The sequence below is a fragment of the Heteronotia binoei genome, chromosome 11 (assembly GCF_032191835.1).
Source record: "Heteronotia binoei isolate CCM8104 ecotype False Entrance Well chromosome 11, APGP_CSIRO_Hbin_v1, whole genome shotgun sequence".
NCBI lineage: Eukaryota > Metazoa > Chordata > Lepidosauria > Squamata > Gekkonidae > Heteronotia > Heteronotia binoei.
The window spans coordinates 68552182-68565547 of NC_083233.1; the positions used below are offsets into that span (position 1 = coordinate 68552182).

General features: G+C 48.3%; 1 protein-coding gene across 1 annotated transcript in view; it reads right to left on the bottom strand.

The window, feature by feature from the left end:
• EP400 (E1A binding protein p400) overlaps positions 1-13366 on the bottom strand; it is a 115885-nt gene that overhangs the window by 42473 nt on the left and 60046 nt on the right. Inside the window, exons 28-34 of the mRNA XM_060250300.1 lie at positions 10866-11164; positions 9370-9572; positions 9092-9261; positions 7825-8021; positions 5762-5873; positions 2778-2921; positions 108-269 (exon numbers count right to left, since the gene is read on the bottom strand). Coding sequence (XP_060106283.1) covers positions 108-269; positions 2778-2921; positions 5762-5873; positions 7825-8021; positions 9092-9261; positions 9370-9572; positions 10866-11164 — 1287 coding nt within the window. The remainder of the gene's footprint in view (positions 1-107; positions 270-2777; positions 2922-5761; positions 5874-7824; positions 8022-9091; positions 9262-9369; positions 9573-10865; positions 11165-13366) is intronic.

Sequence of the window (13366 nt, forward strand, 5' to 3'; positions counted from 1 at the left end):
CTTTCCAGGAGTACCTGGTTGGCCACTGTGGAAACGGGATTTAGAAGGACCTTTGCCTAATCCAGCAGGAAGCTTCTTAGAGAGGTATCAGTGGAAATGGAAGGTACCTGATCCACAATGGTAACCAGCTCCTGAAGCTGAGAGGGTTCGTCCAGATACCGGGACCTGCCGAGCTCCGAAATGAGAGGTTCCGAAGTCGATTCGGTCTCCATATCCTCAACGCGGCTGTGGGACTCTTCCTCCTCCTCTCGCTCTGTACTTTTGAGAGCCTTTGAAAAATGTAAGGATGTATACAGCATGCGTGAGAGGAATGAATTATGCAACACATCGTGCAAACCAAGGCTGTCTGCAAGAAGACGATGGCGCAGCAAGGCACAATGCCTCTCCTCATACTGAGTCACTCATCTAATTGTCAAGCTTTCACCAAGCAATTGCCCATATGCTTTCAAATCCCTCTTGGGACTAGGCTTGCTTTTCAAAATGTGAAAGAAGCTCTGGATCATATCCACACCCAGGGCTTGTTTTTGTAGCAGGAACTCCTTCGCGTATTAGGCCGCACACCCCTGGTGTAGCCAATCCTCCTAGAGCTTACAGTAGGCCCTGTAGTAAGAGCCCTGTAAGCTCTTGTAGGATTGGCTACATCAGGGGTGTGCGGCCTAATATGCAAAGGAGTTCCTGCTACAAAAAAAGCCCTGTCCGCACCCATCACCAAGCCCCTCTGTTCTGAGGAATGCACAAGCAAGCGAGATTTTGAGATCGCTTGTGTTCACTTAGTACAAAATGTGGTCCTCGCAGCATATTTTTATGCCCTGCTTTTCTCTACCTTAAGGAGTCTCAAGGTGGCTTACAATCGCTTTCCCTTCCTCTCCCCACATTGTGAGGTAGGTGGGGCGGAGAGAGCTCAGAGAGAACTGTGATTGCCCCGAGGTCACCCAGCAGGCCTCACGTGTCTCAAAGCGGCTTACAATCACCTTTCCCTTCCTCTCGCTCCAACAGACGCCTCGTGAGGTATGGGGGAAGGCTGAGCAAGTCCGGAGAGAACTGGGCCCGGCCCAAGGTGACCCAATAGGCTTCATTTGGAGGAAGAGCAGGGAATCAAACCTGGTTCTCCAGATGAGCGTCCACCGCTCTTAACCACAGTGAAGCGCATCAGACCCTCTCTCTTTGCAGAGAGGAGCCGGGGCAAGAGCTTAGTGCCTCCTTAGTACTGAAGTTCAGCCTCCACACAGGCTACTGCACTATTATCATGCATTACCCCCACCCTCTTTCATCAGTGTTCTTTTTTTCAGATTTTAGACCTCAGTCCCATGGTATATTGATGGCAGAAAATGAAGTAGCAGCAGAAATATGCAGGGCACTTGTGTTCTGGGTAATCGAGCTAGTCACAAAACATGCTGCTCTCATCCTTTCATTCGCTGAGTCTTATGCAAGGGCAGCCCCCCGTCCTTAACTTTTGCGGCGGCCTGAAAGTTAGAGCGCCAGTTTCTCCATGCTGGCTGGGGCTGATGGGAGTTGTAGGCAAAAAGCATCTGGAGAGCTACCGTTGGCCACCCCTGGTGTAGTGGTTAAGCGTGCAAACTCTTATCTGGGAGAAGAAGAAGACTGCAGATTTATACCCCACCCTTCTCTCTGAATCAGAGACTCAGAGCGGCTTACAATCTCATATATCTTCACCCCCCCCCCACAACAGACATCCTGTGAGGCGGGTGGGACTGAGAGGGCTCTCACAGCAGCTGCCCTTTCAAGAACTCTGCAAGAGCTATGGCTGACCCAAGGCCATTCCAGCAGGTGCAGGAGTGGGGAATCAAAGCCGGTTCTCTGCCATCAATATACCATGGGACTGTACCAATCAGAAGGAGATGGGACCTGAGGTCTAAAATCTGAAAAAAATCCGCACACTTAACCACTACACCACGCTGACTCTGAACATGAACATATGAAGCTGCCTTCTACTGAACCAGACCCTCGGTTCATCGAAGTCAGTATTGTCTACTCAGACTGGCAGCGGCTCTCCAGGATCTCAAGCTGAGGTTTTTCACGCCAACTTGTTTGGACCCTTTTTAGTTGGAGATGCCAGGGATTGAACCTGGGACCTTCTGCTTACCAAGCAGATGCTGTACCACTGAGCCACCGTCCCTCCGGGTTAGATTCTCCACTCCTCCACTTGCAGCTGCTGGAATGGTCTTGGATCAGCCATAGCTCTCGCGGGAGTTGTCCTTGAAAGGGCAGCTGCTATAAGAGTTCTCTCAGCCCCACCTATCTCACAGGGTGTCTGTTGTTGGGGGGGGGGCGGAAGGTAAAGGAGATTGTGACCGCTTTGAGACTCTGAGATTCAGAATATAGGGTGGGATATAAATCCAATATCATCTCCTTCAAAAAAAAAAAGTCTGCAACAGCACGCACCAGCCTAAGCTTTTGACTACCTGCTGCATCCAAGCTGCATGGCGCACATCAGCATCTCTGTCTAAGGACAGATTTCCCAGTTTATCTTCTTAACTTGCTAAGAAAATTGGTCTGTTTACACTCTGACCACACACAAATTGAACATATGCATTTTTAAAAAGGCTCCAACGGCTCTCGGGGGAACCCGATGTGCTGCTGCCATGAATACTTCATAAACTTTCATTATACCTTGAAAGGAGATCTGGCAAATAAAGACAAGATTACCCCGCAGCGCTGACTGCTCAGGACGTCTCAACAGACAAATGGCAACATTTGCTCCAGAAAGGCAGTGCCAGCTTCTGTCGCTCTCGTTAATGTGATTTGTACTTAATTACCTCGATGAAAGGCCTCGCGACTTTGGGAGAGATCGTTTCTGCCGGAGAGGGCTCCTGAGAAAGCACCACAAACTCTTCTGCTTTCACTCGAAAGCCGGAGTCTTCCATTGGGGAATGAACCTCAAAGAGCTCCTGAATCGTTTGCTGGGGGAAAACAAGAGAGTAGGGGGGTTTTTAAAAAAACCAACCAGTCATTGCGTTCTTTAGAAGTTGTCAGTCTACGATTAAGGGGTTCCCCCCACCCCAAACTCTGGACCTGCCTTTTTTTTTTTTCAGTTTTCAAAAATTTTATTGAAATAGAAAGGATCATACAAACAAGTAGTAGCGGAAGGCGCTGATTGTCTAAACGAGGCGTAAATTAACGATGGCACATCACGGATGGTAACAGGGTATGATCCAAGAAAATACATAGGGTGCAACAATTTTATCAATTAACAACATAACCACAAAACTTATGGGAAAAAGGAGATAATATACCCAGAACATTCTGATTATATTAAGGCATTGGGTGACCTAAAAGAAAGGCAATTACGAGTAGAGAATTAGAACAACAAGAGATCTTTATACATTATATTCTTGGTGAAGGAATTAATGTAAAACGGGTCACTGTCTAATTTTCCCAGAATAGGTAGCCATATTGCAACGTAGTTAGTGTGAGCCTGGAGGGGATCAGTCTGATCTAAAGCAGCTTGGATTTTGTCCACTGCAACATGTTCCCAGATCTTGAGGAACCAAGAATCAAGTGACGGGCTATTAAATTAACATCTAAGGAAGTTTACATACAATTTTTTTAAAAAACCCACAACTCTAAAGATTATCGTAAAGATTCAATACTGCTGGGTTAGCAGCAGCGATACAACAGACAAAATCTCTGGATGCACACGAGGCTTTGCTCATTAGAACAGTTTTCAACCAATGACAGCACACATGCCGAGACACACATAAACATACCAAAGGTGATGCCAGAAGAGCACATGCATGGAAGGCATTCTACTGTGGTGCAAGCCCTGATAACATCTAAGGCTTTTTTTTTTTAGCAGGAACGCACAGGAAGGCAGTTCTGGCTGGCTTGGTGTCAGGCGGTGTGGCCTAATATGCAAATAAGCTCCTGCTGGGTTTTGTCTACAAAAAAAGGCCCTGTGTGAAACAACTGTGCCATCAGGGGGTGTGGCCTAATATGCAAATGAGTTGATGAAAAAATGCACAGGAAGGCAGTTCTGGCTGGCTTGGTGTCAGGGGGTGTGGCCTAATATGCAACTAAGCTCCTGCTGGGTTTTGTCTACAAAAAAAGGCCCTGTGTGAAACAACTGTGCCATCAGGGGGTGTGGCCTAATATGCAAATGAGTTGGTGAAAAAATGCACAGGAAGGCAGTTCTGGCTGGCTTGGTGTCAGGGGGTGTGGCCTAATATGCAACTAAGCTCCTGCTGGGTTTTGTCTACAAAAAAAGGCCCTGTGTGAAACAACTGTGCCATCAGGGGGTGTGGCCTAATATGCAAATGAGTTGATTCAAAAAAAAAATCCCCGATAGCATCTAAGTTAGATTACTACAATGCGCTCAAGTGTGGGTCTGCCCTTAAAAGACTGGCTGGAAGCTGCAGTTGGGATAAAACAGTGCAAGCTGGAATGCCGAAGGAGTGGGCTGTAGGACCCCATCTCAGGCCACTCTAGATCCATCCTTGCCTGTCTCCCAGTTTTCTTCTGGGCTCAACTCAAGGTGCTGCTATTGAACCTTAAAGCCCTACATGACTTGCAGCCAGTGTCACTGAAGAGCTACCTTCTCCTATATGAACCTATCCGGTCATCTTCGGAGGCCCTGACTGAATGCTCCCCTCCATCATTTGAAGCTAGATGGGTGGAGATCTGAGAAAGAGCCTTCTCCATCATGGAACCAAAGTTAGCCCCCTCCCACCCAGGGAGATCTGCCTGCATCTCCTCTATCATTGTCTTCTGCCAGTGGGTAAAGGCAAGTGCTTTGTCAGATGTTTCTCCAAGAACGCTGCTGCAGGCCCTCCTCCCGACTTGTCTTACGTGTGTTTTTATATATCTTCACTCAACTGTTTATTTTACGTAACTTTATTTTAAATGGCATTCCAATGTTGAAAATGTTTTAACGTTTGCCACCCTGGGGACTCTTGTTTGGGTGTAAAGGTAGCACACAAGTGTTTTAAATAAATAAAACGCATAACAACAAAAGTCAACGTCACCCCAGGAGTTTTCATGGCAGAACAGATTCAAACCTGGGTCTTCCAGGTCCTAGTCCAACACACAGCACTCTGGCTCTCTGCTCTCCCTCCTTCCCTTCCTCCAGCAGCCTCTCCCTGGGAAAAGCCTGGCCCAGATGCAAAAGTCACGCTATAGCAAGTCACTCAGGTCACCCTGGGCCAGGCCAAACTGCGCATGTTGTGCGGAGGAAAGTGGGGTTGCATCAAGTTGTCCAGTAGCCACTGTTGCTACTTGGTGAGTCCCGCAAACTGCATGGTAACAAGCTGTCTTTGGTTGCAGCTGGGCTTGGCCCCAATGAGCCCTCCCTCCCGGGCATGACTCAGGAAGGGAGTAGTGGCAGAATGGGAGATCAAAACCGCTCCGGAAAGGGCCCCCCTCTCCCCCGCCCTTTACTGTCAGAAGCCAAGATTCAAAGCCTGGCAATATTATTGTGGGTGCCTAGCAACCCTCACAATGGTCCCTGTGATCTCCTTTTGTAAAGGTACAAGCACTGCTTCTGTTATTCTGGAGGCGTTTAACACCAATGAGTCCATTTTTGGGAAAGGGCGGATTATAAATTGCCTAAATAAAATAAACAATGCATTTTTTCCACAGATTTTTCTGCAAATCTGGGGTTCCCCCCCCCCTCATGTTTGCAGAAAGATCTGGTTTGTATGTTGATGGCTTCAATCTCTATATTTAAGTATCCACAGACTAGGCCACATTTAGAATTAGAAACAGTGACACGACTGTTTGGAAGAAGCAGTAATAACCATCGTACCTGTGTTAAAAAGGCCATAGAGTAGTCGTTTCCCTGAGCAGCCACTTCTCGGATCAGATCTTTTGTGCCGTTCTTTAAGAGTTTCTCTTCTACTGAGTTACCACTGACGAGCCTGGAGAAACCAAAGATCAGCCAAATCTTAAAGCAAAAATGTCGAGACAGTATGTGGCTGCAATGAGACAGTGTGCGGCTGCAGTAAAAAGGCCAATGCCATGCTGGGAATTATTAGGAAGGAAATTGAATACAAATCAGCCAGTATCGTAACGCCCCTGCAAAAATCGATGGTGCGGTCTCATTTGGAATACTGTGTACAATTCTAGTCACCAAACTTCAAAAAAGAGATTATAACATTGGGACAGGTGCAGAAAAGGGCAACTAGAATGATTAAAGGGTTGGAACAGTTTCCCTATGAAGAAAGGTTAAAACGCTTGGGGCTCTTTAGCTTGGACAGATGTTGACTGCGGGGTGACATGATAGAGGTTTACAAGATTATGCATGGGATAGAGAAGATAGTGAAAGAAGCACTTTTCTCCCTTTCTTACAATACAAGAACACATGGGCACTCAATGAAATTGCTGAGCAGTCGGGTTAGAACGGATAAAAGGAAGTACTTCTTCACCCAAAGGGTGATTAACACGTAGAATTCACAGTCACAGGAGGTGGTGGTGGCTATAAGCACAGCCAGCTTCAAGAGGAGATTGGGTAAATATATGGAGCAGAGGTCCATCAGTGGCTATTAGCCACAGCATATTGCATTGTTAGAACTCTCTCTCTGGGGCAGTGATGCTCTATATTCTTGGTGCTTGGGAGGGGCAACAGTGGGAGGGCTTCTAGTGTCCTGGCCCCACTGATGGACCTCCTGATGGCACCTGGGCTTGTTGGCCATTGTGTGACACAGTGTGCTGGACTGGATGGGCCACTGGCTTGATCCAACATGGCATTTAACACCAATGAGTCCATTTTGGGGAACGGGCAGATTATAAATTGCCTAAATAAAATAAACAATGCATTTTTCTCTTATGTTCTTATGTGCTGCCCTGAACTGGCATGGGGGTGTTCTTTAAACATTTACAGTAGGAAATAATAATATGCAGGCATGTTAACAAGTACAGTGGTTGGGGCTTCTTAGCTTAGAGAAGCAATGTTCAAAGGACGACATGACAGGTTTACAGGATTATGCATGGGACAGGGAAGGCAGGGAAAGCAGTACCTTTCTCCCTTGCTGACAATACGAGAACTCGTGGGCACTCCATGAAATTAATGAGTAGTAGGCTTAGAACAGATACAAGAGGGGATTGAGAAAAACGTGGAGCAGAGGTCCATCAGGGGAAATAAAGCACAAGGTATAGATGGAGCACTCTTGACTTGGACAATGTAGTGGTAAAGTGTGTGATTCTTATCTGGAAGAACCGGGTTTGATTCCCCACTCCTCCACTTTCAGCTGCCTGAATGGCCTTGGGTCAAGGAGTTGTCCTTGAAAGGGCAGCTGCTGTAAGGGCTCTCTCAGCCCCACCTACTTCACAGGGTGTTTGTTGTGGGTAGGTAAAGGAGATTGTGACCACTCTGAGAGAAGGAAGGAGAGGTGGAAAGAAAGCAACTTTAAATGTGTTCTCCAAGCTGCTGGCTGGCTTATTTGTTGAAATTATTTAAAGAGACAAATGCCTTTGCCAAGCGAGCTGATGGGCAGTAGGGGCTTCAAGAGCCACACAATATGTGTGAAAGAGCCACATGTGGCTCCTGAGCCACTGTTTGGCCACCCCTGCTCCAAAGGTTCAAGAAGTTCTATACAAAAGAAGTTCTGGCCGCTTCCCAGTCAGAAGACACTTGCAACCCCAACTTGGACAAGCTCTCTGATCTGAGGTCCCACAACTCCACTGCTGTTGGGCTACATCAAACACCTACAGACACATTCTGGAAAACCACAGAAAGTGAAGGGAGCTGTGATTTCCCACCCCATAATTCCAAACGTACAATGCTCCCCAGTCCCAGGAAGCAGTACAAAAGCATCCTTGGAAACAGAGCAACATCAGCATCTTGCCAAACAGCTCCTGTGCGAGCATCACCTGTAGATATGGATGTCCTTGCACCTGCCAATTCGATCGCACCATTCCTGAGCCTTAGCGTCCATCACCGGATTTAGATCGTTGTCGTAGAACACGACGGTGTCGGCCTCGACAAGGTTGACCCCCGTGGAACGACTGTGGGAGGAGAGGATGGCGCAGAAGATGCGCTTGTCTCTGTTGAACGCCTTCATCAGTTCCTTGTTCAGAAGGGGGGGGGGGGGGAGAAGGCAAAGAATGTCAAGCGAAAGCAGAATGGACTACATCAGGGGCGCTGAACTCATTTGTTATGAGGGCTGGATCTGACATAAATGAGATCTTGAGGGGCTGGGCCATGTCGGGTTGGGCCGAGCCATGTCGGGCCGGGTCATGTGTGTACCTATTTAAGATTAGGTAGCAGAGATATAAATTTTATAAAGAACACAAACACAAATATATATATATTTTTAAAAAAACTTAAAACATGGTTAAAACATTAGCACACATTGGTCTTAAAGGTACTTTCTTTGTATTTCTCCCATGGGATCCAGGGAACTGGGCAAAGGAAGCTCTGGCTCTTTCCTGCCTTCCCCAGGGACTGGGTGGGGGGAAAGCCTCAGTCAACAGAAGGGAGATTTGGCTTAGTAGCTCTGCTGTGCGATTGAGAGAGCCTGGCAAAGCGAGGTATTCCTCTCCCCTTCCTCCCCAAGGGAGGAGCCTCAGCCAATGGAGAGAATAGAGGTTTTGCTCTGCGGCTCCTGTGCAATTGAGCAAGCCTGGCAAAGCAAGCTGTTATGCAGAAGGAAGCAAGAGAGAGGGAGAAGGAAGCAGATGACAGCCAGTTGCTCAGGGGCCTGATAGAAGCCTTCCAGGGGCTTGATTCAGCCCCCAAACTGCATGTTTCCACTTGACGAAGCCGTACACAAAATGCATAGGGGGTGTATAACTATTAAATATTCCATTTTCCTGCACACCAATTTCTTTTTCTTCGTTCTGGCTTGGTATGGCCCTTTTTCCCCTTCAAGGTGTGGAATGGAACAGAAGAGCTCCCTGGATGCAACTGTGTATTTCTTTGCCCCAGGCTGGATCCAGACTAAACTGGCAATTTCCATTGCTTCCCTCTTTCCCCCTCTGTTGTCCCTCTACTCTACCAGCAGTCTGAATGCAACCCTATATATATATATTTTTTTCCCAACCCTATATAATGGCAAAGGAGGAACACCACGATTCAAGCACAAGGCGATTCTTATTGCAGCACGGGAGAGATGCCAACTGGCCAAGCCAGGCTTACCTGGCGCTCTTCCTGATTGGCGTACTCGTCGATCCTCACGTAGGTGAGAAAATGGAAATTCAAGAACAGCTCCAGGATGTCCAACATGAGGATCATCTGAGACAAGATCAGCACCCGACGCCCTTCCAGCTTCAGCTTCTGCAGCAAGATGGCCAGGGCTTCCAGCTTCCCTGCATTTTGGACAGAAGAAAAGTATTAAATGCCTTCTCAGGGGACGTTTCAACGCGGGTCAGGCCTGGGGGGGGGGGGGACGCGGAGAGATAAAGATGCTTCGCTACCTGCGTCGCACTGCACCAGCCGGAGGTCGGGAAACTGAAGCAACTGTGGAAGGGTGATCCGCTGCAGCTGGTGCAGGTAAGGCGAGGCCTCCTCTTTCAGACGGCACCTGAGGAGCTTCAGGCGGTGGTTATACAGTGCGGGGAGCTTTGCCACGTGCAAAGAGGGAGGTGCAGCCACGGCTGCCGGCAGCACGCAGAGCCCCCTGGGAGGGGGGAAAAAAGTAAAAATATTGCAAGCGCTTCAGAAAGGCCATGCCTGGGCTCGATGGTCCACAAAGCAGGACTTGACGGCCCAGCAGCTTCAAGAACCTGCCTGCCTCTGCTCATCCCCTGCAATGGAAGGAAATGCAGCTGGGACATATGAAGGAGGAAGAACATCCCTATGAAGTTCCAAGGATCATGTAAGGGGAGAGACGGTGGTTCAGTGGTAGAGCATCTGCTTGGTAAGCAGAAGGGGCCCAGGTTCAATCCCCAGCATCTCCAACTAAAAAGGGTCCAGGCAAATAGGTGCGAAGAACCTCAGCTGGAGACCCTGGAGAGCCACTGCCAGTTTGAGTAGACAATACTAACTTTGATGGACCGAGGGTCTGATTGAGTATAAGACAGCTTCATATGTTTATATGTAGCGGCCCTAGTAACTCAAGCTATCCTGATCTCGTCAGAGCTTGGAAGGTAAACAAGGTCGATTCTCGGGTGGGAGACCGCCAAGGAAGGCTGGGGCTGCTGGGAAGAGGAAGGTGATGGCAAACCACCTCTGGACATCTCTTGTCTAGAAAACCCCATGGGCAGTGTTCCCTCTGAGTTAGAACAGGAGTTTAGTCTCCAGTTCACACATTTCTGTCTTAGCTCAGGAAAAATAGCCCCAGAGCACAATATTCAGTAGCTCCCAACTTTAATGCCAGTAGCTCTCAATTTTAATGCCAGTAGCTCACAAAGTAGAATTTTTGCTCACAAGACTCTGCAGCTTAGAGGGAACATTGCCTGGGAGGTGGAACTTCAAGGGTTCACTGTGGATTGGTTGCAACTTGAAGACAACACTTCACCTTACTCCAGGTTCACGTCAACTTTGCGCAAGACATCAGCATCACCCAGGCTTCGGCATCACCCACCCCATGGCTTTTTTTTTGAAGCAGACACTCCTTTGCATATTAGGCTGTACCCCCCCGCCCCGATATAGCCAATCCTCCAAGAGTTTACAGTAGGCCCTGCACTGAGCTCTTGGAAGACTGGCTACATCAGGGTGTGTGGCCTAATATGCAAAGGAGCTCCTGCCCTGGCTCTTACACAGAAGAAGGACAAAGAAACAAAGGGCAGGGAGAGAAGGTAAAGGAGTTTGAGACAGAGAAGAAGGAACCTGCTGTAGAGCAGATGGGATGGGGAAACCAGGATGCTGCTAGCCCACACTGGGATCATCCCTTTTGGGACCGATGACGGGATGACCCTGAGAGCTCTGCACTTGGTCCAAAGCGTCAATCGCCAGTGAAAGTCGCAATCACCTGTGAACCGCGTCAGTCAGGGACTCCTGCTGCCGCTCCAACTTCTGCATCAGCTCCCGCAGTGGGTCGCTGCAGTCCCCGGAGGAGCTCGAAGAGAGGCGGCAGTTTGCGAAGCCCGACCATCTCCACTTGCTGACCCCGCTGGAAAACTGGGGAGGCATCTTTCTGTTGGTCGCCACCGAACACGCTCCCACGAGGTCTCTGCCGTAGACGGGCGCCCTGGAGCAGCGGCGTTCGTTGCAAGAAAACAGCCTGTCCAGGCGCTCCTTCAGAAGCCGGTTCTTTTCCTCAAATGATTCCTTTTGCCAAAACAAAAAAATGCCAGAGATGTGCATGCTTATTTTGGTGTGTGGGGGGGTGTTTCCCAATTACCATAAAGGCAATAAAATAAAATGGAACGAAACCCGCCAGTAGTTGTGTTTGCAAGCATAAAAACTATAGCAAATCTGACTGATGCAAGCCAGGCTCCAGCACTGTTCCTGCTGATTCCGGGGGAGCTTTCACAGGTAAAGCCAGGGGTCCCCAACCTGGTGCCCCTGCTGACACTTTCATTGGTGGGCACCAGGGGTGGAATTCTAGCAGGAGCTCCTTTGCATATTAGGCCACACACCCCTGATATAGCCAATCCTCCAAAGCTTACAAGGCTCTTTTTTGTAAGCTCTTGGAGGACTGGCTACATCACAGGGGTGTGGCCTAATATGCAAAGGAGCTCCTGCTACAATTCCACCCCTGGTGCCCACCAAAGAGAAAGTGGGTAAGGCCAGGTAGAGCTTTTGGCCAACAGAGCCTTGAATTGGGCACTAGAAATCTACTAAGGCTGTGCAGGCTTTTAAGAAGTTGCTTGGGCAGCACCTGCCACAGCATGTGGGTGACAGCAAACGGTCGTGAACGACAGCAAGCTGAGCGTAGGCATTGTTAAACAATATGCTTATTTTAAAAAGCATCCAGTTAAACAGTGACTCTGCCTGAAAGGTTGAAGAGTATTGTTAAGATTATGCGTCGCTTCGCTCTCCAACGTTTTGTGGCTGGCTCCTGTAGCAGCCATTTTACACCTGCGCCGCCCCCCCCCCCCAACCCTCTGTTGGGATTCTACAGGTAAACAATAGGAAAAATGGGCTCCTGTGTTAAGATAGTATACAGCTATATAGAACGCAGGAAAATGGACTCCTGATACAACTCAATATCTTATATCACAGTGAACTTTAGATGTACTGTACAACAGTAAATGTGAACTCCGGAAGACAATAAGGGACCCCAGCAGCAAGAGGCGTCAGCGTCTTTCTAAGAGTTTTATTGTCTTGTTAAATAATTCCTTGAGCACTCTGTCGGAAGGACTATTGTTTTGTAGAGTGGACTTGATTAATGAAATGCAGATGGAGTAACTTACCAGCACTTTGCTGCTGCTGGAGACATAGAATTTGAATGTTTTGTATTAACAGAGTTAACTGTACATAACTTGATATTTACTGTTGTGCAATACATATAAAGTTCACTGTGGTATAAGATACTGAATTGTATGAGGAATGCATTTTCCTGGGCTTCTACAGGTGCCTGCAAGATCAAAAAGGCTGAGGACTATTCAAAATAGCCTAGCGCATTTCTAGCTGAAAGTGCAAGTTCATGAACTGCCTCGCTGTACTTCTATTAAACAAAGCTCCGGAATTACACACTCCGTATTTTGGTTCAGGCTCCAACTCAGAGAGGACTGTAGCTCAAGGACAGAACACTTTGCACGCATCAGGTCCCATGCGCAGTTCCCAGGTAAAGGATCTCAGACAGCGGGTGTTGGGAAAGGCTCCCGCCGTCGCAAGAGCCCACAGAGCTGCTAGTCAGAACAAACTTCAGCGAGGTGGACCAGTGGTTCTGACAAAGCAGAAGCGCCTTCACGTAATCAGCAGAGCTTGAGAATTACACGTTCAGCCCCTGGCAATCTCAAGATCTTCCTCTGCCTGAGGCAACAGGCAACTGTGGCCAGTCAAACTGCCCCTACATTCACAGGATCTTCATTGCTGTCAGATGGCCATCTAGCCTCTGTTTAAAAAACTTCAAGGAAGGAGAGCCCACCACCTCCAGAGGGAAGCCTGTTCCACCAAGGAATCACTCTAACGGTCAGGAAGTTCTTCCTGATGCTGAGCCGGAAACTCTTTTGATTTAATTTCAACCCACTGGTTCTGGCCCTACCTTCTGGAGCAACGGAAAACAATCCCACCCCATCCTCTCTATGACAGCCCTTCAAGTACTTGAAGATGGTGATCGCATCACCTCTCAGCCACCTCCTCTCCAGGCTAAATGTCCTATTGTTAACAGCCTTGCTCAGGACTTGCATAGCAGAGCGCCTGGCTCCCTTAAGCAAGTCGATTCATCCCATCAGGGGTCATTTTATAAGGGAAAAAAGGTGCAGGAGCTCAGAAGCGTATCTTATTTGCATATGCCCCAGGATCTGTGTGCAGCGGGAAAGAGAACTCCCCACTGCATGCAGACCCTGGCTGGAGGTTCAGGAG